Below are 26896 nucleotides of genomic sequence, written 5' to 3'. Positions count from 1 at the left end.
TTTGCCTCCCCATCCTTCAGCAAATCAGCTATGATATACTCTAACTTTTTCTTCTCCTTCTTCATCTGTTCAATCTGTTGAAGACCTTCATCTGCTACATGTTTCTTCCAATTGCTAACAAGTTCATCATTGCTCTGCTTAATGACTTGTAGTGATGTCCTCAGCTCAATATTGTCTTTCTCAAGCTTAGCCTTCTCTTCCTGGGCTTGAAGTACAGCATTCTCTACATCACCATCCTGCATAATCTTCTGATAGTTCTCCCTCATCACATTCTTGTGAATTGTTGAAAAAAAATTGCTTGTTTCTTTGATGTGGTTGTGGTGCTTCTCTTGGATTAGCTTCTTCTCTTCTCCAAGCTTGACTATGAGCTTTTCTTTAGCATCATTCTCTTTGCTACTCTGCTCATACATGTCCCAAAGTTTGCGTAGTGCATTTTTCATGGGTTCTGGCCATTCTGGGTCAATCCATTGAACCAGACCACAATTGTCACCTTCCTATAATAATTCAGACAAAACAAAAGTTAACAGCAGCACCACAGATTCAGATAAGTCAGTTAACACCTATATTCAGTTAACAGCTACATATATTCAGTTAACAGCTATATATATTCAGTTAACTTAGCTCATTTAACAGCATACACATTCAGATAAGCATTGACACATTGTTTCCTCAAAACACCTGATAAAACAACATCTTCACAAAACTATATATAGAACTATATTCAGTTAACAGGCAAAAATACATATATTCAGTTCACTGAGCACCATACAAGGATCTGTATAATTTATGACTACCAAAGAGGACCTGCAACTAACCTGATTAGCGCATCCATAAAACCTACGGCCAGTGTTGATTCCTTGAAACACAACAGCCCTATGAACAGGAAGGTTGTGACAGCACATCGGTCCTCCGGCAACAATACCGCACCACTCCGGGTCAACAATGGTTCGTGGGATCTACATTAGTGGAACAGTGCTCAATATCCCAACTCAAATTCGTGAAAACTAAGCTCAAATCGAAGAAAACCCTAACCCTAAGTCAAAGAGAAATGATACTCACATAGGTCTCCTCCTCGTGCGAGTTGAAGAGGGGGGACACAGAATCTTCGCTACTAGTTTCGCCATCCTTCCAGGACACCATCGCTACGGCGGCCGGCGGCGACAAATGGATGGCGGAGGCGGCGGCGGAGGCAGGCAGAGAAGAAGGCGAGACAGAGGGGAATGGACGAAAGGGTCGGGCTGGGTCGGGCCGGCTCGTTAAGACAGGTGCGGCGCCGTCTAACGGCGCGCGTCACGGGCGCCGTCTCCCCATGGCCACGTGGCGCCTGACAGCGGGCCCAACCGGTCAGTTTTCCACTCAGACGCGCCAAACCGTGCGATCAGCGTTTTTTGAAAACTGTCAGCGCAAACGTGGTGGTTTTTTGAAAAAATTACGAAACCTGGTGGCTTTCTGTTTTAGCGTCCCCAAATGTGGTGGTTTTTTGCAATTTACTCGAACAGAGTAGAAGATGCACCTTGATACCGGGGAATGACATGCCGAGCTCCTCCTCGGGGATGACGACGGGCCACTTCTCCCCGGCCTCGCGGAAGACCTGCTCGGTCTCGAGGAGGCGGCCGCGGGCGAGGATCTGGTCGCGCATGCCCTGCGCAGTGGCGCCGTCGGCGGCGACGAAGGCCTCCTCGGCTCCGTTGAGCTAGGTGACGTGGATGCGCGGGGGCGGCTGGGCCTTGGGGTCCTTGGCTGCGGCCCTGATGGCGCGCGTTGCTACGCCCGTCTATTTTGAATGTTTTATGATAGAAAGAGATGATTTTTCTGTAAATACATGGAGACAAGATAAACTATAGAAAATGCTAAAATAGACTAAAATGGTTTGTTTCATGAATGTTTCCCTTTTTATGAAATATACTCCTGTGAGTAATAAGTAATAACCTGAATTTGTCAGGATGCTCCTTAAGTTAGGATGAAAATTCTTCATCAAAAAGGTTGTCGGTATTAACCACACCAAGAGCCACAATAGGCCACAAACTCTGTAATTTGGTAAGATCTCCGCTGAACATATATTCTTAGGTATCCATGGTAGGGAGCAACACAGTGTGCCAGTGGCAATCATAATAAGGGCTCCATTTGGATCATTCTCAGATAGGAGCATTATTGGGACCTGATTACACACAAGAACTACCATGTTGGCGCGCGGTGCGACGCTTGTCGTTTTTTGGGTTAAATGGTAGAATATTCTCTAATTATATGAAGTCATAATGCAATGAAGTTAAATTCGTATAGATTGACTTGAAAAGCTTAACTAAAGGTCAATTTAAATTTACAGCAGGGCCATGCAATGACATATGTCATGGACATGCACACAAATTTAATCTTTACATGCACCCTTAATCATACAATGAGGCTTCAACGATTGAGGGCACCCAATTTAATTTATCTGGTCAGAGAAAAACTATAATTTTTTTAATGGGTACAACAAACAGACCATCGTCTGATTCTATTTTCTTGCTATTAATTTGGATCAACTAATTTGTGAATCAGGCTTCAACCAAGTATACTGATAAAGTGATTTCATAAATGCTACATGTATATTAATTCAAACAACAATGTTTAAAAGGACAAGATTTAATAGAGAACACATTTATGCTATAAATTCTTCTTTTTTGCTTTCTAAGAGGATTAAGTAATTCTAGTATAGTCATGAACCATGTGACAGAATTTGAAAACATGTATGTCAGAAAGCACCTAGAGCTTGGAATCAAAACAAGGATAGGAGTTGTGCTTCCTGAAGACTCGGGAGATTATGGTTGATGAGTATATGAACCGCAGTCCCACTTAGCTTGTCGAAGATATGCACCTTGTATTCCTTGGATCTGACCATCATTAAAACACAATAATGGGAAAGCACTTCAGAAAATGTAGTAGCAGTTTTGGTGCTCTCACTCTGTAGCGACCAGACCTCAAACGGTCCAATCTCTATGCTCCGGTGTCATCCCTGGATCAGTAATGCTGACACCACACAGTACTCGGAGGATTTATAACAGAGTAGCAATCACACACTTATTACATCGAGTGTCTCAATAGAGAACTTATTACAATAAATATGGCTTAAGGCCATCTAATAACGATAACAGCGGAAGGCTTGGAAGATAAGTGAGTCCATCAACTCCAACGGCATCACTAAGTATAGAACCCTAAAAACTCCTTAATCGTCGTCTGAAAAGTATGCAACATTAACGTTGCAGCCCGAAACGGGTCAGCACATAGAATATGCTGGCAATGTAACACATAGAGAGTAATGGAATGAAACAGCTATACTATATGCATATTTGGCTGGTGGAAAGCTCTATGGTTACAGTTTTGCGTAAAGCCAATTTTTCCCTACTACAAAGGAATAAATTTATTTAACTATCATGGTAGTTGTTAAACATTGAGAATGGTTGACAACATCCTCAATCCCAATTAAACATCTTCATTAACAAAACCCAACAATATTAATTTAGAGTAACATGTTGAGATTCACATGATAATCCAGGTACTAGATACTCAAGATGTCCATAACCGGGGACACGGCTAACCATGATTAGTTTAATACACTCTGTAGAGGTTTGTGCACTTTTCCCCACAAGACTCGATCGCCTCCGTTTGATTTCTCGCACTACATGGTATTTGAGAAGACGGATGACCGAGACATAGTCTTTCAGAAGCGCTAGCACCTTACGATGGATAGACCGTTACACCTACTTTCCCCTACATCTACTAGTCTACCATGTAAGAGTTCGCATGACTTAATCAACTATGCCAGAGCTCATAATGGCTTGTGGCTGCACACGGAAGTTTCTAGTATGAATAATCTCATGATCCCTTTGAGCCTGGGTGGCGGTCCATAAAGAAAAACAGGCAATCCTGGAATATCCAGGTACCTCAATCCACGCAGATGTGTGTTTAAGTTACCACCTTAGATAAACCATTAATTAACAAACTCACATCTGTCATGAATATCACTCACCCAATCCACGTCTACTAGCATAGCATGGCATAACAGGCAAACGTAGAAGTAACTCCCAAGGCTTGATAATATAACGGGTAATAGGTACTACCTCAACTACTTCTCATCCCATAATTTAATTAGATCCTAATCATGCAATGTTTGAGGATTGATCTAATGCAATAAAAACTGGGTAGTAGAAAAGGTATGATCAAAGTGTTACTTGCCTTGTTGATGATCCGCGAAACCTAGCGATTCGAAGTAACAGGCGGCGCATTCCGGGTATTCTATCGCAGACAAACAAACAAGCATACAATAAGCACTCATCTAATGCACAGGTAAAAGTCAAATAAGAGAACTAACCAGAAAGTTCAACTTAAGAACTCCGGTTTGCAAAAAGAATCAAATCGAACGAAGCAACGAAAGTCAAACGGCGAAAGAAAACAACTTCGTTCTACTAATCTGGATCTAAGTCAAATTTTACAGTAGCAAAAACTTGTTTAGGTTGGTTAAACGGATAGAGGGTTTCGAGACGAAACTCCAGGCGCTTGAATCGCCTGATTCCGATAAACGAGCGAAAAGTTATACTAAAACGAAAATCGGATCAGAAATCGCGATCAGAGAAAATCGCGGATTTAATCCGAGAAAAAGAAAAACGACGAACGTTCGCTAGAACGAACGAATGCTCGCTAATTAAATAAATCGAAAAAACCGATCTATTAAAAAACCGAAACTAAAAAAATCGACGGGAAAAACCGAACGGTTTTTCGAAAAAAACGGCGGCACAAATTTCGAGGCGACCTCGAGCGGCGAGGTGGCGGGCGGCGGCTCCGGCGACGGCACGGCGGGCGGCGGCGCGAGCGGGCGGCGAGGCGGCGGGCGGCGGCTCCGGCGACGGCGCGGCGGGCGGCGGCGCTGGCGGCGGCGGGCGCGGGCTAGGGTTTGGGCGGCGGCGGCTGGGCTGGCTTCGGCCTCAGGCGCCCCGGCTTATAAAGCCTGCCGGGCCAGAGTCCCAGGCGGACACGGCCCGGTTAGGTCGGTTGCCTTTTTTAATTATTACGCGCAGAAGAAAAAGAAAAAAAATACTAAACGGACTCCAAAAATCCTGAAATAAATTTTTCCGGGCTTCTAAAATCAAGCCGCACAAGGTGAACATTTATTTGGGACCTAAATGCAATTTTGAAAAACGCACATTTTTCCTAAATTCAAATAAAACACCGAAAAACTCCGAAATAAAATCTTATTTGATTTTATTAAATCCTTAATATTTTTTTATTTTGGAAAAGTAATTTTATTCCCTCTCTCATATTTTTGTAATAGAAATAACTGATGATAAAATAATTAAAATCAAATGATCCTATTCTCAAAATTTGAGAAAACTCAAATTTGAAAATAATGAATTCCCCAACTCTCTTCGTGGGTCCTTGAGTTGCATAGAAATTTTCTAGGATCAAACCAAAAGCAAAATAAAATATGATATGCAATGATGATCTAGTATATAACATTTCAAATTGAAAATTTGGGATGTTACAAACCTACCCCCTTAAGATGAATCTCGCCCTCGAAATTCGGATTGGCTAGAAAATAGGTGAGGGTGGTCATTGAGCAAATCTTCCTCTCGTTCCCAGGTGGCTTCAATCCTCCGCGTGGTTGCTCCATTGAACTTTGCAAAACTTGATAACCTTGCTGCAAGTGACTCGGCTGGCAAACTCGAGAATCTTAATTGGTTTCTCCTCATAGGTCAAATCGTTATCCAACTGAATTGTTTCTAATGGCACTGTGTCTCTCAAGGGTATGTCAGCCATCTCCGCGTGGCACTTCTTCAACTGAGAAACGTGGAACACATCATGAACTCCTGACAATCCTTCGGGCAATTCCAACTTGTAGGCCACTTCTTCCATACGCTCCAAAACTTGATATGGTCCTACAAATTGTGGCGCTAACTTTCCCTTAACACCAAAACGCTTTGTTCCCCGAAATGGGGATACTCGAAGATAAGCTCTATCTCCAACTTCGTAAACAGTCTCCTTGCGTTTAGAATCTGCATAACTCTTCTGTCTAGACTGAGCTACCTTGAGCCTATTGCGAATCAATTTCACCTTCTGTTCAGACTCTTTAATCAAACCAGGCCCAACCAACTGGCGGTCTCCAACTTCGTCCCACGACAACGGTGTCCTGCACCTCCTTCCGTACAAAGCTTCGAAAGGGGCCATCTTTAAACTGGTTTGGTAACTGTTGTTGTAAGAGAACTCTGCATATGGCAAATTGTCGTCCCAACTAGATCCGTAATCTAGCGCACAAGCTCTCAGCATTTAGGGCTGGAATTCGAGCCGAGTCGAGTCAGCTCGGCTCGACTCGCTAGAGCTCGTTTCGTTAACGAGCTAGCTCGACTCGACTCATTACTATAACAAGCTCAAACCCAAGATTGGCTCGACTCGTATAACTCGCGAGCTGACTCGTTTAGCTTGTTAAGCTCGTTTAAGATATAAACATAAAGCCCTCAAATATGATAAAATGATTATGTATATATTAAACATATATATATCGCTATACAGTTGCAATTTTCTTGTAACGCATGAGTCTCCTAGGAGGCTAGGCCTTCAACTGCTCGGCCTTGGGTTGTGCGACTGGGACGTAGGCTGTTTAGTGGCTGATCTTTCTTTGTATTGGGAGTGGCTGATCTATTGTATCGAGCCTAACAAGTTACACGAGTACTCGTGAGATTGACTCGTTTAACTTGGTCTATAAACGATCTTAAACTAAAGCTCGGTTTGACTCGTTATTCTTCGAATTCGAGTCGATTCGAGCCGAGTCACGAGCTACTTGTTTAGCTCGCGAGCTTCAAGCTTTTTTCCAGCCCTATCAGCATATCCTCCAAATCTGATTGACTCTTTCGGTCTCTGTCTGTGGATAAAAAGCTGTACTGAATTCTAGCCTAGTACCCAAAGTTTCATGCAACTGCTTCCAGAACTTTGAGGTAAACTGGGTTCCTCTATCTGATACGATACTCCTCGAAACTCCATGCAAACATACGATCTTGGTCATGTATATCTTTGCCAACTTAGCGCTGGTGTACGTGGTCTTTACCGAGATGAAATGAGCTACTTTCGTCAACCGATCGACTACAACCCAAATTGAGTCATAGCCTGAACGAGTCCTGGATAATCCCGTGATAAAATCCATGCCTAACTTATCCCACTTCCATTCGGGTATCGGCAATGGTTGTAGCAATCCTGCTGGCTTCTGATGCTCTGCCTTTACTCTCTGACATACATCACAAACTGCTACATACTCCGCAATATCTTTCTTCATTCCGGTCCACCAGAAAATATCCTTCAAATCTAAATACATCTTGGTATTTCCTGGGTGAATCGAATATGGTGAATCATGTGCCTCTTGCAGAATTAGCTTCCTAATCTCCGAGTCATTGGGCACATAAACACGGTCTTCAAACCATAGGGTGTCGTGCTCATCCTCACGAAATCCTTTAGCCTTTCCTTCGATTATTTTCTCCTTTATAGAGGCAATCTCCTTGTCGGTATTCTGAGCTTCTCTGATTTTATCCATCAATGTAGACTGAATCTTCAATGCCGCTACATAGCCTCTCGGAACTATTTCCAAACATAACTCTCGAAGATTTTCGGCTAACTCCTTTGGTATTTCTCCCGTCATTAATGTATTGACATGACTCTTGAGGCTTAATGCGTCAGCTACTATATTAGCCTTTCCGGGATGGTAATGCAATCTCATATCATAATCCTTGATGAGCTCCAACCATCTCCTTTGTCTGAGGTTTAACTCCTTCTGTGTGAAAATGTATTTCAAACTCTTATGATCCGTGTACACCTCACAATGGTTTCCAATGAGGAAATGTCTCCATGTTTTCAATGCATGCACTACGGCTGCTAATTCCAAATCATGCGTAGCATAATTCAACTCATGAGGTTTTAGTTGTCTTGAGGCATATGAAACAACTCTCCCTTCCTGCATAAGCACTGCTCCAAGTCCTCGACGTGAAGCGTCACAATACACCTCATAGTCCTTGGTCTGATCTGGCAAAATCAAAACTGGTGAAGTAACCAAGCGTTTCTTCAACTCCTGAAAACTAGCCTCACATTCCTCAGTCCATTTGAACTTGGTATCCTTCTTTAATAACTCCGTCATAGGCTTTGCAATCTTGGAGAAATTCTCAATGAATCTTCGGTAGTATCCTACGAGTCCAAGAAAACTCTGTATCTCTCCAACCGTGGTTGGTGCTTCCCACTTGGTCACGGTATCAACTTTAGTGGGATCAACTGTTATTCCTTCTCCGGATATAACGTGTCCGAGGAATCCTACTTCCTTCAACCAAAACTCACATTTGCTGAACTTGGCATACAACTGATGTTCTCTGAGCTTCTCAAGTACCAATCGCAAATGTTCCTTATGCTCCTCTTCATTCTTCAAGTAAACCAGGATATCATCAATGAACACCACGACAAACTTATCCAAGAACTCCATAAACACTTTGTTCATCATGTTCATAAAATATGCAGGTGCGTTAGTCAGACCAAATGACATAACGGTATACTCGTACAGCCCATACCTGGTGGTAAAAGCTGTCTTAGGAATATCCTGTTCTCGAATCTTCAACTGGTGGTATCCTGATCGCAGATCGGTCTTGGAAAATACCTTAGCTCCTTGCAATCGATCAAACAGATCATTGATCATTGGTAGTGGGTACTTGTTCTTGATGGTTACTTCATTCAATCCTCGGTAATCAACAACCATCCTTAACGATCCATCCTTCTTCTCCACTAGAAGTACTGGCGATCCCCATGGCGAAGAACTTGGGCGAATATATCCCTTATCCAGTAACTCTTTAATATGCTTCTTAATTTCCACCAAATCCTTTGCAGGCATCCTGTATGGTCTCTTTGATATTGGCCCTGTGCCTGGCAATAGCTCAATCAAAAACTCAATATCTCTATCCGGTGGCATGCCTGGTAACTCCTCTGGAAATACTTCAGGGAAATCCCTTACCACTGGTACTTCCTCCTGCACAACTCTTGTTAAACAATTTACTTGAGTCTCTTTTGGCACATGTCGGGATACATACTTAATCCTTCTCCCTTCTGGGGTAGTAAGCAAAATTGTCTTACTGGCACAATCGATGTTTCCTCCATACATCGACAGCCAATCCATACCCAGAATTACATCCAATCCTTGTGATTCCAAAATGATTAAATCCGAGGGAAACACATGCCTACCTATACTCAATGGCACTTGAAAACATCCTTGACTGGCCATATACTCCGCTCCTGGTGAGCTTACTAGCATGGGTGTTCTAAGAACCTTAGTGGGCAGGTTATACTTATTCACAAATCCCCTTGATATGTATGAATGCGATGCACCAGTATAAAAAAGAACGAGTGCAGTAAATGACTTAACAAAAACTTACCGATTACGGCATCCGGCTGCTCTTCAACCTCCTCCACGTTAACGTGGTTCACCTGTCCCCTGTTGAAAGGGTTCGGCTTCTTCCCAGAACTTCCATTGCCATTCTGGCCTTCAGGACATTCATTGGCATAATGTCCGGTCTTCTGACACTTAAAGCAAGTGACTTGGCTCAGGTCCTTCTTGGCTGGGGTTGATGGGTTGGTGCGATTCTAGCCATTGCTTCCTCCATTCCCATTACCATTCTTGGTGCCATTGTGATTGTGCGAGCTACCTCCTCCATGGGTATGCTGAAAATGTCCTCCCGATCTAGGGGTAAAACATGGCTTCTGCTGAGCTCCTGAATTGTACTTTCCTTGTCCATACTTCCTCTCGCGGTTCTCAATTTGCTGCGGCTTGCCTTCAATCATAAGAGCACGGTCTACCAACTCCTGATAGTTGTTGAAGGTTGCTACCATCAACTGCATGCTCAACTCATCATTCAGTCCTTCCAGAAACTTCTCCTGCTTAGTTGCATCCGTAGCAACGTCATCTGGGGCATAACGTGCTAATTTACTAAAGTCCTCCACATACTGGCCAACCGTCCGTCCTCCTTGGCGCAAGTTGCGAAACTCACGCTTTTTCATGGTCATAGCTCCTGCTGAAACATGGGCAGTACGAAAGGCCTGCTGAAACTGGTCCCATGTGACAGTGTCGACAGGGAAAGTGGCTGTGAAATTCTCCCACCATGATGCTGCGGGTCCTTCAAGCTGATGTGCGGCAAACTTCACCTTCTCCGCATCTGTGCATCCTGCTGTGGTCAACTCTCTAGCTGTCTTGCGGAGCCAATCATCTGCTACTATCGGCTCGGTGCTACTGGAAAACACCGGCGGATTCAGCCTAAGAAAACGGGCTAAGTGATCAACAGGTGGTGGTGGTGGTGGTGGGTTTTTCCCCTGATTTTGATTCTGGACTAGCAACTGCATCAATGTGTTCTGCTGCTGGATCAACTGGGTGAGCTCCGGTGGAAAGGTAAATCCGGGGTCACGTCTCGGAGGCATCTGAGGGTTTAGAAAAGATGAGATGTAAGAATAGAGGGGGTCTAAAGACAAAACACTACCCATATGCACATGAGGCAAAAACAAACAATTCACTTCATTCAATCAAACAAGGGCATACAATCGATCTAACTATCGCAAAAGTGCTCGGACTACTATATTTACATGGTGGACTACTACTACTGATGAGGTGGTCTACTAGAAATATTCTTCGGTTGCAGACTCCATGATATCTGCTCCGGCTTCATCAAAATAGTCATCATCGCTATCATCTGGGTCCGAGTCGGTGTCGTCGATGATGATGTAGTCTTCCGGGCGAATCTCTTTGGGTTCTTCGCCTTCATCTACTGGTGTAGGGCCTCCCATAAATATTACTAGCTTCATTGTTAGGTCGGCATTCTTATCCACTAGAACTTCAATTTCCTCTTCATAATCTTCACGTGTAGCCTTGAGTTCTTCCTCCAGTTCCTTGATTCTTGTCTTAGCCTTCTTCAGATCTATCATGTCGGCACACATCTGGTTCTCCTGTCGTCGAATGTGCTGGTTTAATTCCTGGATAAAAGCTGCAATGGATCTATCCTTTCTGGTGCTGATCATCTCTCAGTGCTCATCTCGACGCCCACAAATCTGGTAGATAGTATCCTGGAGATCATTGCGGTAGACTTCTCCAATGCGTCCCATGGCGATGTGAGCTGCCATGCTCTTTCCTAGACTCCAAGTTGGTGCATCAAAAGAAAACTCTATGGGCTCAGTGACTGGCATGAACGTCCTTCCTGGAACTTGAACTTGAATCATCCAGCGCTCTTCTTCAGGTAAAGTGGCGTTGTAGGTTCCGGTGAAGCTTGGTACTCCTGTGTTCAGGTATCTAGTGACTTCCTTCAAGTGACGTCTAAAGAGTAGAAAAGATGAGAGATCAGAAAAGAAGAGAGTAAATAATAATCTAGGTCTTTAGCTTAGTGGTCGTGTCCTACAATCAGCGTGTGCTCTGATACCATCTCTGTAGCGACCAGACCTCAAATGGTCCAATCTCTGTGCTCCAGTGTCATCCCTGGATTAGTAATGCTGACACCACACAGTACTCGGAGGATTTATAACAGAGTAGCAATCACACACTTATTACATCGAGTGTCTCAATAGAGAACTTATTACAATAAATATGGCTTAAGGCCATCTAATAACGATAACAGCGGAAGGCTTGGAAGATAAGTGAGTCCATCAACTCCAACGGCATCACTGAGTATAGAACCATGACCTAAAAACTCCGTCTGAAAAGTCTGCAACATTAACGTTGCAGCCCGAAACGGGTCAGCACATGAAATATGCTGGCAAGGTAACACATAGAGAGTAATGGAATGAAACAGCTATACTATATGCATATTTGGCTGGTGGAAAGCTCTATGGTTACAGTTTTGCGTAAAGCCAATTTTTCCCTACTGCAAAGAAATAAATTTTATTTAACTATCATGGTGGTTGTTAAACATAGAATGGTTGACAGCATTCTCAATCCCAATTAAGCATCATCATTAAACAAAACCCAACAAAATTATTTTAGAGTAACATGTTGAGATTCACATGATAATCCAAGTACTAGATACTCAAGTTGTCCATAACCGGGGACACGGCTAACCATGTAGCGACCAGACCTCAAACGGTCCAATCTCTGTGCTCCGGTGTCATCCCTGGATCAGTAATGCTGACACCACACAGTACTCGGAGGATTTATAACAGAGTAGCAATCACACACTTATTACATCAAGTGTCTCAATAGAGAACTTATTACAATAAATATGGCTTAAGGCCATCTAATAACGATAACAGCGGAAGGCTTGGAAGATAAGTGAGTCCATCAACTCCAACGGCATCACTAAGTATAGAACCCTAAAAACTCCTTAATCGTCGTGTGAAAAGTATGCAACATTAACGTTGCAGCCCGAAACGGGTCAGCACATAGAATATGCTGGCAATGTAACACATAGAGAGTAATGGAATGAAACAGCTATACTATATGCATATTTGGCTGGGTGGAAAGCTCTATGGTTACAGTTTTGCGTAAAGCCAATTTTTCCCTACTACAAAGGAATAAATATTTAACTATCATGGTAGTTGTTAAACATTGAGAATGGTTGACAGCATTCTCAATCCCAATTAAGCAATCATCATTAAACAAAACCCAACAAAATTAATTTAGAGTAACATGTGAGATTCACATGATAATCCAAGTACTAGATACTCAAGATGTCCATAACCGGGGACACGGCTAACCATGATTAGTTTATACACTCTGCAGAGGTTTGCGCACTTTTCCCCACAAGACTCGATCGCCTCCGTTTGGTTTCTCACACTACATGGTGTTTGAGAAGACGTATGACCGAGACATAGTCTTTCAGAAGCGCTAGCACCTTACGATGGATAGACCGTTACACCTACTTTCCCCTACATCTGCTAGTCTACCCTGTAAGAGTTCGCACGACATAATCAACTATGCCAGAGCCCATAATGGCTTGTGGCTGCACACGGAAGTTTCTAGTATGAATAATCTCATGATCCCTTTGAGCCTGGGTGGCGGTCCATAAAGAAAAACAGACAATCCTGGAGTACCCAGGTACCTCAGTCCACCCAGATGTGTGTTTAAGTTGCCACCTTAGATAAACCATTAATTAACAAACTCACATCTGTCATGGATATCACTTACCCAATCCACGTCTACTAGCATAGCATGGCATAATGGCAAACGTAGAAGTAACTCCCAAAGGTTTGATACTACAACAGGTAATAGGTACTACCTCAACTACTTCCCATCCCACAATTTATTTAGATCCTAATCATGCAATGTTTGAGGTTTGATCTAATGCAATAAAAACTGGGTAGTAGAAAAGGTATGATCAAAGTGTTACTTGCCTTGCTGATGATCCGCGAAACCTAGCGATTCGAAGTAACAGGCGGCGCACTCCGGGTATTCTATCGCAGACAAACAAACAAGCATACAATAAGTACTCATCTAATGCACAGGTAAAAGTCAAATAAGAGAACTAACCAGAAAGTTCAACTTAAGAACTCCGGTTTGCAAAAAGAATCAAATCGAACGAAGCAACGAAAGTCAAACGGCGAAAGAAAACAACTTCGTTCTACTAATCTGGATCTAGCAAATTTTACAGTAGCAAAAACTTGTTTAAGTTGGTTAAACGATAGAGGGTTTCGAGACGAAACTCCAGGCGCTTGAATCGCCTGATTCCGATAAACGAGCGAAAAGTTATACTAAAACGAAAATCGGATCAGAAAATCGCGATCAGAAAAATCGCGGATAATCCGAGAAAAAGAAAAACGACGAACGTTCGTAGAATGAACGAACGGACGAACGCTCGCTAATTAAATAAATCGGAAAAACCGATCTATTTAAAAAAACAAAACTAAAAAAACCGATGAAAAAAACCGAATGGTTTTTTGGGAAAAAACATCGGCACGGATTTCGAGGCGACCTCGGGGGCGGCGCGGCGGGCGGCTCCGGCGACGGCGCGGCGGCGGCGCTCCGGCGACGGCGGCGGGGGGCGGCGGCGGGCGGCGGCGCGGGCGGCGTTTGGCGGCGGCTGGGCTGGCTTCGGCCTCGGGTGCCCCGGCTTATAAAGCTGCCGGGCCAGAGTCCCAGGCGGACATGGCCCGGTTAGGTCGGTTGCCTTTTTTAATTATTACGCGCAGAAGAAAAAGAAAAAAAATACTAAACGGACTCCAAAAATCCTGAAATAAATTTTTCCGGGCTTCTAAAATCAAGCCGCACAAGGTGAACATTTATTTGGGACCTAAATGCAATTTTGAAAAACGCACATTTTTCCTAAATTTAAATAAAATAACGAAAAACTCCGAAATAAAATCTTATTTGATTTTATTATTAAATCTTCAATATTTCTTTATTTTGGGAAAGTCATTTTATCCCTCTCTCATATTTTTTTAATAGAAATAATTGATGATAAAATAATTAAAATCAAATGATCCTATTCTCAAAATTTTAGAAAACTCAAATTTGAAAATAATGAATTCCTCAACTCTCTCCGTGGGTCCTTAAGTTGCGTAGAAATTTCTAGAATCAAACCAAAAGCAAAATATAATATAATATGCAATGATGATATAGTGTATAACATTTCAAATTGAAAATTTGAGATGTTACACACTCACTGAAAGTTGTTTGATTTTTATATTTCGCTAAGCCCAATACGACCAAAAAATGAAAGAATGGCAAGAGCTGCAAGTGCACAAGTTTAGCAATGCCACTATACCTTGAAAGAGGAGCTTCAAATTTTCCATGGTGCGCCAACATTTATGCTGAACCAAACCATTAAAGGAAGGCTATACAGAGGTAAAACATGTGGATTTCATTGCAAATATATTGTGCAAAATAGCAACTATTTTTATTATCAGGATGGGTAAGCCCACCATCAAAGGAAGCACATGTGGGGATCCTGACTCATAAGTCGTGATCACCGAATGCACGTGTACAATGATCCCAGAGATCAATGCTCACTGAACACACAGAAGCTGAATAACAAAAGTCTTACATCCATATGTACCGTATTACACAAGTAGGACCATTATGGTTGAATCTTGAGTGTAACATCGCAGCGGAAATATTCGTCAATAACTTGGACCCATGCCATCTGCCTTAACCCTACAGGCATTCTGACTGGGAAGCGTCCTAGCTCACATGTTCATCACCAAGGTACTCTTCATTATATCTTGTTCTTTCATGCCTGGCCAATAAAATAACCAGTGGCAAACCAATGAGTACTTTGAATGTACTCGCAAGCAACCCATGTTTTGGTTCAAGATACAACAATGCATGATATAGGTAAATTTTTGCAGAAAGCTAGTTTTGAGTGCAATGACATGCTCAACAACTTGTAAGACATGCATCAGGAGAATTCAAGTAACCATGAGGACAGGTTACAGATATCAACATAAATAGAGTGGGCATCAACCCAACTCAATCATGTCAAGTCCTTTGACTTGACCCAAGTAATTCTTCCCACTTACACACTGGTTTGTAAATATGTGGACGTAGTTTAAGCAGCAGCGCCCAACTGTTCTTGACCGTGGACACGGCTATTCGAATAGTTTTACACTCTGCAGAGTTGCACACTTTACCCACAAGATCCGGGGAACTTTCGTGTCATCCACGACCCGCGGTACCTCAAGTACCCGGGGTAAGCACCCGATCACTATCTTTTCCCTAGACGACACTAACATGGAGTCCACTCGATTGGTAGTAACCCCCGTGCCCAACCTTTCACAACTTAAAATTGTGGAGCCTTGCTCCCATATTCATCACATACCACTGGCACGGGGTACCAACGGTGTGTCCGGTGCCCCATAAAAATGTTCTTGGCCGCCCTACCTGGCACGACCCCGTCCCGAGAGAGCACCAACTCTCCCCGTCACTAGTAATGCAGGGCTCCAAGCTAGTATCGGCCTAGGTAATCAATAATGCCCTTTCCCATACAAGGGTAGAGTGGTTGCGCATGTAAGGTTGGGACAGTCGACAAATCTTAAATCTAATCCGTTTCGAAAACAACACACACACTTGCCTCGGTACACCACTTCGTCATCAAGTGGTTACCCATCTCATTGTCTCCCTCCGGCATAAGTGGCACCCTACGGGGTTTTCGAAAAGTCTTTTGAAAGTACTTTGTCTCCATCACCATGCATATTCCCGTCCCTTTAGCGTAGCACTACTTAGCATCCATCTACTCCCACCGGCATAACCCTCATAAGGAGGTAGGGTCATGCACAATGCAAGTATCAACAAGGAGGATGAAGGCAACCCACCAAAGTGGCTACCATCTCATCATGATTCCGATGCAACAATAATAAAGTGCTATATGAATGCATAAAAAGGGTTTCATAGACATGGTCAAAGGGCTGCTTGCCTGTTTTAACAAAGTCTTCGAGGTCTTCAAATATCTCTGGTCCAACTCCAAGCATTTCGTCTACTTCGTCAACTATCGTTGAAAGCAACCATAATAAGCAACACAACAAGGCAGAAATAAAAGTGCTCCAAAAATATTGATTTGACTTTTCTAGGATACCTCTGGCCATGTGAGGAATGACCAAAGTGATTTCATTGGAATTGGATCAATGGATATTCTAAACATTTTGATATGATTGGAATCAAGGGGGTTTATGGAATTTGCAAGAAGTGTAAGAGAAACAATATTTTTTGAAAAATGAGCAAAAGGCACCCATTTAAACAAAACATGATTTAGAACCATCCTAGGAGTTGTTTCACTGGATTGGAGTTCAAATGATTTTTCTATGAATTTACAAATTGACAAATATGAAGAAATGTCCATTATCTTGTGTGGTACAGAAGTATTAATAAAAATGTTCATAAACTAAGTTATGAACTTAGAAGTATCTAGATTTGAATCATGGATTTGGATCAATTTTAGGCTCTCTGTGATTTTCTAAAGTTCAGCACAGAAATAAGAAAATAGGATTTATTTAATATGTGTGAAGGGAAATGTGCTAGAAAAATGTGCAAAAAGCACCATGTGATAGGGCATGATTTTAGGAACTACTAGAAATTTGAATCATCCAATTTGGAGTTAATTTGAACTATGTATGGATTTTACAAATTGTTCAGAAAAGAAAAGGGAAAAGGGCTATGTGCCTGCTGGGCCAGAACAGCCGCAGGGCAGCAGGCCCAGCCGAGCCGGCGCGCGCGCGCGTCAGGTTTGAACCTGACGGGCGGGGCCCAGCTGCCAGTGGGAGAGAGAGGGGGCGAGAGAGAGGTGAGGATGACAGGCGGGGCCCGCCTGTCATCTCTGACCTCGCGACCAGAGGGTCAGCGTGCTCACCGGCGACGTTTCCGGGCACGGCAGGGTGAGCTGATGGCACCGTTGGACTCCTCATCGTGTCGCCGTTCGGGTGGTGCCGGAGTTGGTCGCCGGGGTGGCCTGGTTCGCCGGCGATGAGGAGGCACGGACAGAGGAGCTTCGGGAGGTGGACAGACTGCTCCGTTCGGCCTGCAACCGATGCGGAAGAGGGAGGGGAAATGATCAGTGGGCTCTTACGGCTCCAGATCGAGCGAGAGTGGGGACGGAGAGGGCCCGTACCTCTGGATCGACGGCGACCCGAGGTGGCGGAGCTCCGGTCGATCCCGAGCACAGAAGCCCCTTGAGGACGTTTTGGTGGTGCGAGCGTGTTCTTGGGGGTGTGAGGAGGAGGCGAATGCCACCGGAGCGGCCCGGGGCGGGCTTATATAGTCGCGCGATGGTCCACCGTGGACTTGTGCGCCGGCGAGCTCGTTGCCGTCGCCACAGGTCACGGGGGCCTGTTTGAGTGTGTCTGGGGTGCTCGTGGGGTTGGTCCAGAGTGAGCGGGTGAAGGAAGAGAGCAGGAGGAGGGCCAGGGGCACCGCGCGTGTGAGGCCGCTCATTGGAGCTCTCGGGCGGCCGACGCGCGTGCAAGCAAGGGCAGCAGGAGGGAGAGGGAGGGGGACAAAGGCGTGGCGTGATGAGGACGTCGAGACACCTCGACTGGCGCAAGGGCCAGGCCCGAGGTGGCCAGACGCTGCGGATTGGGGATGGCTACAGTGCGGGTGTGCACTGTAGCGCGCTCTGGAGCACGCCAATTGCATGCCAGGGCATGCCTTTGGCTTGTAGGGTGCGGCCACTTGTGTCTAGGTTGTTTAGGGAGGAGTAAACAAAGGGGAGAGGGCCTTGAATGCCCTGGACAGCCAGTAGGAGAGGAGAGAGGTTGAGGGAGAGAGGGAAAGGGGCTGTCCAGAGAAAGTGGGGTTTTACCCCTCCAATAATTGAGCTATGAATTTTCCATTGCTACTGGAGGTGCAAGGGGACTAGGAGGGACTGTGATAAAAAGTTGAGGCCATGGAGAAGAGTGGAAGTGGTCAAAACAGGGGTTTTAGTAAAATGGCAGAAGGGGTTTGTTGTTGGTTTGGGCAATAAAATTAATTCCACTTGCCATGAGAATTAACAGGATGGAATGGCACATAGAAGTAGGATGTTCCCCCAAGTTTTAGCTCATTCGGGAAAAGTAGCCAATGTAACTTTGGTAAACCCTAGAAATCAACAGAAATGGCTTTACCAAGATTTAGTCATGCAAATCTATTCTCCTTGATGCACCACTTGGGGTAGTGTCATCATTTGAGGTTATGAACATGTCCACAAAAGTTGAGATCAAAAGGAGAAAGTTGCCAGTGTAGAGTTGTTCAAATTTGGTTCTGAACAGGAAGGGTTTTGGGGCACTTTGAGCAAGATAACATTCTCTCCAACTTGTGCCATTTGGTCTAGATGAATAATTAGACCATTTGAGCATGTTCACAAGGTTTGAAAACATTTGGACATGTTTGGCAATGTAAAATTGCTCAAACTTTAAAATGGACAGAAATGGTTTTGAGGAGATTTCATGGAGTTATACTATTCTCCATGACATGATACTTGGCAAGATCATCAAACATGTCATATGTGACATGCTAGAATTTTCTTGGAATTTCTGGGGAATATTTCCTGTAGAAATATTTCAAATCCTTGAAATGGGCAGAAATGGTTTTTGAGGGATTTGACCAATATTTTGAACATGAACATGTGTTGAAACTCTTATATGTGGACAATATATGTCCATTGAGTTTCCCTGATTTTTTTCAAATCAAATAGGAAAATAACTTTTAAAATTATATTTTTGTGGTTTCTGGGTATCCTATATCTAATAGGAGTCAAACATATTTTTGGAAAGATTTTTACTGCCCTGAATTAAGTACTTGCAGTACAAATCTTAATTCAGGGGTTTTTGGAAAACTAATTTTTGAAAATACTTTTTGGCCAAATTATTTTTGTAAGAAAATACTATATTGCTCTATACACATGGCATGATCATTGGTTCAAGAGTTTGGAGCAAGGAGATGAAGTATAAGAGTTGGAGGATTTATTTAATTTTAGAGCACTTGCAAACAACAGACAAAAATCCAATCAAGGCAAGGTCCAAAACACTCAAAAGTTTTTGTCAAACCACATTTTATCATGATTGTTAGCTTAAGTGTTGTGGCATGAAAATCAGGGTGTGACAGCACATCACCATACTAACAATATTTTTAAAAATATAGATCCTAGTAGTGGCTGCGGGATGGCACAAATCATTCCATTATCCGATGCATACTGAAATAATCTTCTTCGTCACAATTCCAGTAGCTTTTAGAAGTGCCCCTGGGACCTGACTGCATTTGGAAAAGGTCAAATCTTTCATGATAAGCTGAAGACAATATTTAAATTGGAAGGTTATGCTGGAATCAAGATGCCTCCACAAGACGAGGCGCAGAACATACAGAAGGTCAGACAATTTTATGTGTAACCAATTGAAGATCCAAGTCAAATCACTGGCATCAACTTGGTTGCATATTCCAATCTCTCACCAAATGGTGTGGACACAAAGAGAGAACTCATCCTTGCTATGAAGCATTTGAAAATAGCAAATTCAGGATATAGAAGGCACTGTCTTGCTCCTACTACTAAACGTGACATAGAATGCATAAGAAGAAATGGATGCTTGTGCTATGAAAGATTCAGAAGTACCACTAAATATATAGAAAAAAATAAATGTGATTATTGGAAATTAATTTATAAGTGCGATTACTGTTGTTTCTGGATATAGAAGGTACTGTACAACTCTGTTGTATACTGGAAATTAATTTATAAGTGCGATCACTATTGTTTCTGGAGATGTAGTGGAGCATGATGGCAAAGGGCCTGAAGGGCAGGAGCAGCGTTGATCTTGGCCGTGAAGATGATGATATGACTGATGTTGCTCGTGGGAATAATAATATGTCTTACAACACAATGAAGTTTCTTATAAAAATAGACACAATGAAGTGCAAGCAGGCTCTAACCATGATACTGGCAGCATCGGAGGAGGACCATCAGAACTTTGAGGCACATAGGGTCATCGTCGACGGCCAGGACCCGCATGCCGATTGGGAGCTGATCCCTCTCCCTCTCCCTCTCCCTATCCATCAAACCCTTCCTGGTCTCCATCATCATGGCGGCCAAAAGCATCCCAATTTACACTAATTGAGAGCAACCTAATAATTAAGAGCAAGAAAAGTCAAGCACTGGACATCAACACCACCTGGACAAAAAACCTAAATTACTCACGGAAGACGAGAAAATCAGGGGCAAAAAATTGTAGGTGGGTTTGGATTTCGGCGCACCGTTGGAGAAGACTCATCCACCATGCAAGCAAGTCGATATGCTCGAAGCAGAGTGCCCGCGTCTTCCTGGCCGGAGGAGCCGTGCTGGTCACCATCTCTTCCTTCCCCTCCTAGAGCCCTCGCTCATCCTTTTCCGCCACCTCCCCCATCTGCACAAATCCTAACCTATATGAATCAAGAGGAGGCACCTATTTGTTCACAAATCTGAGACGAAGCACAATTCGTACCTCTAGCGCGAGATGAATGGATCATGGAAGATCTTGCCGACGACTTGGTGAATTGCCTGCACTGTTGGCTCGTGATGGGGAGGTGAGATACCCTCTGTGGTCGGCGAATCACGGATCAGGAGGTGAGATACCCTTTGTGGTCGGAGGCGGGGGCGTCGCTTCTGGGAGGTCGCGGCGGAGATCCCGGACTTCGGCGGCGACGTCTCCTCTCGAAGGTCAGCGGCGGCGCCGCCCCTCAGTTTGTCTCCACCGTGCTCGCTCGAGGGCACAATGGACCAGCCGCGCCGCAGTCTTGCTTCGATGTTCCTGCGGCACACGTCGGCGGTGGCGGTCCTGTACGTTGACGCGATCCCGGCGGTGTCTTCTATGTGACGGCGGCGGCGTCTTATGTCTGACGGAGGCGGCGATCCAGACGGCGGTGGCGGAGATTCGGAGAAACGGCGGAGGCGGCGATCCGGAGAAACGGCGGAGGCGGCCATCCGGAGAGGGGATCGATGGAGTGACGTGCGTTGGTCTCGGGGCGGCGGCGAGGGGATCGACAGACGTGCGGGTGGGGGGCCGGGGGTTTATTTTCGTAGGTTAATTTTCATAGATTTTTTTCACTCCGGTTCTATGGCGACCGTAAAACCAACGGAGGGGAGTTGGTGGACGGAACGAAAAAAATCTACGAAAGTTAACTTTAAAAAAAACCCGGATAAAAGTGGTGAGACAAAAATTGATCGGCGGAGACTATCAACTACTTCATTAAAAGTAGAGATAAGCTAGGGGCTCCTATTGGCGAGTTGTGCGCTGTAGGACGCGCGAAATCACCAATTAAGAAATATTCTTTACAAAGGTCAATCCCACTTCTTTTTAGGTTGTGACAAGTGGCACACTGGATATGCGTCAGTTGTCGCAGCATGAGAGTTTCTTTTTTTCTGTAGACCCGTTTATTCAAAACGTTGTATTTCTTAAAATGTGTGTCCAAATTTTAAACCATTTTCACCGTTGGATTTCTCACGTCGAGACTTTCAGAACTATATCCTATGTTGATAGGTATGAAAAAAAAATTCACGAAAAAAATGACCCAGGAGCACATTTTTCCCCTTTTCAAAAAGAGGCATGATTGTGCCTTTTACAGAAGCAAACTCATGCCTTCAAACCCGTGCCTCTCGCGAAAGGGAAAAAAGAAAACATATTTTGTTTTTCGTTTTCGAGAGGCACGACCGTGCCTCTCGCGGAAGCTTGCCTCTATGAGAAGCAAATCCGTGCCTCTTGCGGAAGGAAAAAATGCGTCATTTCCCGTTTCCGAAAGGCATGGTCATGCCTCTCGCGAAAGCAAATCCGTACCTCTCATGAAAGAAAGAAAAATGCATTTTTTTTCATTTCTGAGAGGCACGATCATACCTCTCACAGAAGCAAATTTGTGCCTCTCGCGAAAGGAACAAAGAATACATGTTTCTCTTTCGTTTCCGAGAGGCACCGCCATGCCTCTCGCGGAAGGAAAAAAGAGAAAACATTTTTTTTCATTTCCGGAAGACGCGGTTGTGCCTCTCGCGGAAGTGTAGAAACAGAAAACATATTTTTCCCTGTTAGAGAGACGCAGCCGTACCTCCCGCAGAAGAAGGAAAATGTGTCTTTGCGCACCAAATTTTTTTACCTCGATTTTTTTGTTCAAGAACTAAGAATGACCCGTGGAAAATAAAAAGTCGAAAAACCCAAAAAATATATTTAAAAAGCCGAAAGCGCGCGTGAAAAAATAAAATAAAAACAAAAATTCGAGGGAGCTCACAGATCATGGCACGTCGCGGCAGCTGAGAGCGCGCCAAGTGGCGTGCTCTCAGGACACCACACTAGACCCTTGTGGGGCTCCAAACGAGTACTCGTTCGTTAGTTACTCCCCAAATGCGGTAACTCCCACAACCGCTCCCCCCCCCCCTTGTGCACCCTGTTGGGCCGGCCCACTTTCGGAGAAGGACGCCCCCCTCCCCACACCCTTGTTTTTCTTATTTTCTGTTTTTCATTTTTTTCCCTCACTCCCCAAAAGTGTCCATCCGGGCTCGCCCATGCACGGGGCAGGATGGCACCTTTTTATTTTTCTTTTTTCTTTAAAATTATTCAGGATTTCACAAAAGTCCAAATTTCTAAATAATTAAGAACTTTGGAAAAATACTGTTCAAGAAATAATAAAATTATATCGAATTAAAAAATTCACTATTTTCAAAAAAGTACAAGAAATCATAAAATGTTCAAAAATTGAAAAAAATGTTAATGATTTTGGAAAACTGTTCGGATCATTCAAAACAGTTCATGAATTTGAAAAAAATTCTGTGATTTCAAATAATCAAACTGAACAAAAATTGTTCATGATTTTATAAAAATGTTCCCAAATTTCTAAAAAAACGTCATTGGTTCAAAAAAATCGCTGATTCAAAAAATATTCATGAATTGGAAAAAATTCGTGCATTTAAGAAAAATTGTTTGTCAATTTCAAAAAATGTTCGTAAATTCCAAAAATTGTTCCTGAATATAAAAAATGTTCATTGATTGAAAAAAATCTTCATGAGTTCCGGAAAATGTTCACAATTTGAAAAAATGTTCACTAATATGTGAAAAATATCGTGAATTTTTTAAAAATGTTCATGATTTAGAAAAAAAAATATTTTTTATAAAATGTTCCTCGGCTTGAAAATGTTCATGATTTCTAAAATTTGATACCTTAATCCATTTTATAGGCCGTTATATTTGGCATTGAGGCCTTGATCCTCGCCTCAACAGAAAAAAAAATGATGCATGCATAGCCTGGCGCTGAATCAAACTTGAAACTTGCACTGTCTGAAAACGAAATGGTACATGTGCTACATAAAGTTTAAATGAAAATCAATGATTACCACCTGACCTAAGTTCTAAAAAAGTATTCCCTTCATTCCATATTTTTTGTCGTGATTTTATTTTGAATTTGAACTAAAACCACGAGAAATATTATGGAACGGAAGGAGTACATCAATAGTACATAATCCAACAACGAGATAAGCTAGTGGAAGGCAAACAAGGGATCCCATTCATGGGGATCCTCAGCCTTCTGCCCTTCTCCCAACAATGGGTACTTCCAACTATACATCTCTGGCTTCTCATCCTCCGTACGGCCCTCGGCGATGCGTTTCTTCATCTTCGCCACCTTCCGAATGACGCCCCACAGCGCCAGGTCGAACGCGTCATTCACGGTCGACTCAAGCTTCGTTGACGTGTCGCTGTAGGTCACCGCCGGGATGAGGCCCACGATCGCGCCCCTCATCCTCTCGACTGCGTCCGGCGGTATCTGCCGCAGCCTCTCCTCCACGCTCACGTTCCTCCGCACGTCCTCCTCCGAGATGTACACCGAGTAATCGGTGTGGTTCTTGGGCAGGTGCCAGGTGTACTGCACGTACGCCGTGCCGGGGTGGAAGAAGACCGGGATGCAACCGGCGAGCACGGCATCGAAGGCCAGCCTGCGCGTGTACCTGTCGCCCCGCGGCTGGAGGCAGAACGTCGAGCTCTGGAAGAGTTTCATGACGCTGGCCGGGGAGTCGCATTGGTTGCTCGGCCCCTTCGTGCACTCCATCAGCGAGCAGGCGGCGGACGCCCTGCACTGCTCGAAGAGGTTGCTTGCGATGGACTTGCTGTCCTCGGCGCGGGCGCCGGCGAAGGAGAAGAGCCACTGGCGCTCCAGCCCGCGCACCCGGTCCTGCCAGAAGAAGGTGGCCTCGTCGGTCGCCGGGTGGAATGCAGTGGGGTACGGAATGGCGGCGTCGTTCCGGTCCCACGGGCTGGCCTCCACGACGATGGCGGTCATGTTCCGGACGGCTGGCAGGCGGAAAAGCTTGTTTCCCCACTCAGCGTCGACGTCGACCTGCCGCCGGAAGTCCCACGTGGTGCGGCCGGCAACGAAGAAATGGTCTCGACCGCCCATGGCGCGCCACTCGGGGCGCGCCGTGACCAGATCCACCATCTCCAGCGCCATCGCGTCCCGCGTGGAGACGTTGTGCCCCCAGAGGTGCCGCGCCACGTCGAGGCCGGCGTAGAACGGGACGAAGACGGCGGACGCGAGGGAGGAGTCGTTGGTAAGGCAGTCGTACCGCTTGATCCGGTCGTGGAAGATGACGTCCAGGGCGAGCTCGTCGGAGTCGTACCACCCGGTCTTCTGGAGCACGCCACCCTCGCCGCCGCTGAGCCGCGGGCCGAAGCCACCGTTGGCCGTGTACTTGCACTTGTCCTTGGACGGGGAGAGGTCCTCGCAGTCCCAGACCATGTCCGTGTTGAAGCGGGAAGGCAGCTCCTGGACGTAGATGTACTGGCCGGTGCACAGCTCTCGCCTCCGCCTCTCGTCCGCCACGGCGAGCGCGCGCGCTTCGTTGTCGGCCGAAACCTTCCGGTCGCCGGTGTCACGCCGAGGCGGGACGGCAGGGTCGGAGAACGGCGACCCGCCGCTGCGTCGCGAGGACGCACGGCCGTGCTCGACGCGCGCGACGCCGCCGTGGGCGTAGTCGTAGCAGTGGCATGCCAGCATCGAGAAGGCGGTGGCGATGATGAGGAAGGAACAGAGGCGGGAGCAGCGGCTAGGCCGCTTGTATGACTTGTCCGCCTTGCCCGTGGTCTGCTCGTGCATCTCGCCGCCCGTCGACGGCGGCAGGGCGGCAGAGCTGTGTCGCTTCATCATACCCGGGGAGGCGCGAGAGCATGAAAAGAAGAGCCTTGGCTCCACAAAGCAGCGAGCGGGCAGCTAGTTATAGCTGCAGTCTTGGTGTTCACTCCTCGGTGATCAGTGTCTCAGTGACGACAAACACAGTGGGGATCTTAAGTCAATTTTTGTGCACTCTACGGTCTGCGATGGGATCAAGCAAAGCAAGTGTAAATTAGTAGTAATTTATAAGCCAAGAAGCAAGGAACGTGCACATGAGATGAGTAATCTCAAGGATTCAGAAGTCAGCTTGTGGCCATGTCAGAAAAGATGCATCCACCCAGTTGATAGGATGGCAGAATGCTTCTTACTTCTAATTATGACAGAGATTACAAGTCCAAGTGGCACATCAGAAACTGTGCATGTCAACAAACTGTTCACAGAGGAGTATACTATTTGCAAACTGGCTTGAATATGGCATAGCCATTCGTGGTTATCTTTGGATTTGAATGGCGAGGTTCTATTCAGTCTTCTGTCCCCGTCTCAGTTTCAGAGAAACGACATCTACTGCCACTCGCCCCTCGAGTGCATAATCAGATCAACCATCCACGTCTTTGAGATGCCCGGCGATCAATCTCTGACAAGATCAGTTGATCGCGCGATTTGAATCGACTTACCTGAATTGAGTGACCCGTATTGCCCCATTCATCCAAGACCAAGAGAACGGGGGCGTGAGTGGTGAGATTCTTTTTCTGAAGCTTCTTGTCAGATTCATGGCAGACTCTCGCGCTGCTGACCGTCCCTATTACTCTTGGACAGCTTGGTTATGCGCGTGATTCGCTTGCATGTCTAGAACTACTGGATCTAGCCAAACTGGCATAGGAGTTCCTTGATAAAATAAGTCAAGTCAGCCATCTTTGAGAAATACTGTACTGGGACAAGTCAGTCAGACGCAGGTTTTTTGCGAGTAAACTGTCAGACAGCACTTGGCCAATGAAACCGAGATCAAGGATTCCTCCTTCTGCCAATGAAACCAACGTTAGGGGGACTGTTTACTGATCTCCACTTCAGCTCCACTCCATTCCCTTTGTTTGCTTGCTAATATTGGCACGTTTACTATTTGATGTCGCTACTGTCCACTAATTAGGATTAGGACCAGGGGTAATAAGAAGATTACATATATCATCAGCTCCACACGAAAAAATCTGACACACAACAAATCAGCAGATATGTTCTAGGATGAGCACCGGCGTGTTTGGTTCCTCGCGTCCATGTTGGCTCCTTGCACTTGTGACCCGGTAGAATCTGACGAGTAAATTGCACAATTAAATCAATCACATTAAAGGCTAGGTTAGCAGAAAACAT

At 44.9% G+C, this 26896-nt stretch overlaps 1 protein-coding gene and 1 long non-coding RNA gene across 4 annotated transcripts; both read right to left on the bottom strand.

Moving 5' to 3' along the window:
- Positions 1-14842: 14842 nt before the first annotated feature.
- Positions 14843-21473, bottom strand: LOC125527231. Of its 3 annotated transcripts, none has more exons than XR_007292017.1 (4): positions 20896-21473; positions 20669-20817; positions 20348-20539; positions 14843-15197 (listed from the first exon to the last, which is right to left on the bottom strand). It is a non-coding gene; the product is annotated as an uncharacterized LOC125527231 (long non-coding RNA). The 3 variants fall into 3 exon arrangements; XR_007292016.1 differs by lacking the exon at positions 14843-15197 and adding an exon at positions 19462-19678; XR_007292015.1 differs by lacking the exon at positions 14843-15197 and having other exon boundaries at positions 20064-20539; positions 20896-21471.
- A 2210-nt stretch (positions 21474-23683) lies between these two features.
- On the bottom strand, positions 23684-25794 carry LOC125527229 (xyloglucan galactosyltransferase KATAMARI1 homolog). The gene has a single exon (XM_048691776.1). The coding sequence runs from the start codon at positions 25568-25570 to the stop codon at positions 23909-23911; it is 1662 nt and encodes a 553-aa protein (XP_048547733.1). The 5' UTR covers positions 25571-25794; the 3' UTR covers positions 23684-23908.
- Between the last annotated feature and the right edge of the window lie 1102 nt (positions 25795-26896).

The sequence above is a fragment of the Triticum urartu genome, unplaced genomic scaffold (genome assembly GCF_003073215.2).
Source record: "Triticum urartu cultivar G1812 unplaced genomic scaffold, Tu2.1 TuUngrouped_contig_332, whole genome shotgun sequence".
NCBI classification, from domain to species: domain Eukaryota; kingdom Viridiplantae; phylum Streptophyta; class Magnoliopsida; order Poales; family Poaceae; genus Triticum; species Triticum urartu.
The sequence above is the reverse complement of the archived record's forward strand: the minus strand, read 5'-3'. Positions and strand labels throughout refer to the sequence as shown.

Coding starts and splice junctions, on each gene's coding strand:
- LOC125527229 (XM_048691776.1), bottom strand. CDS start 25,570: ATGATGAAGCGACACAGCTCTGCCGCCCTGCCGCCGTCGACGGGCGGC.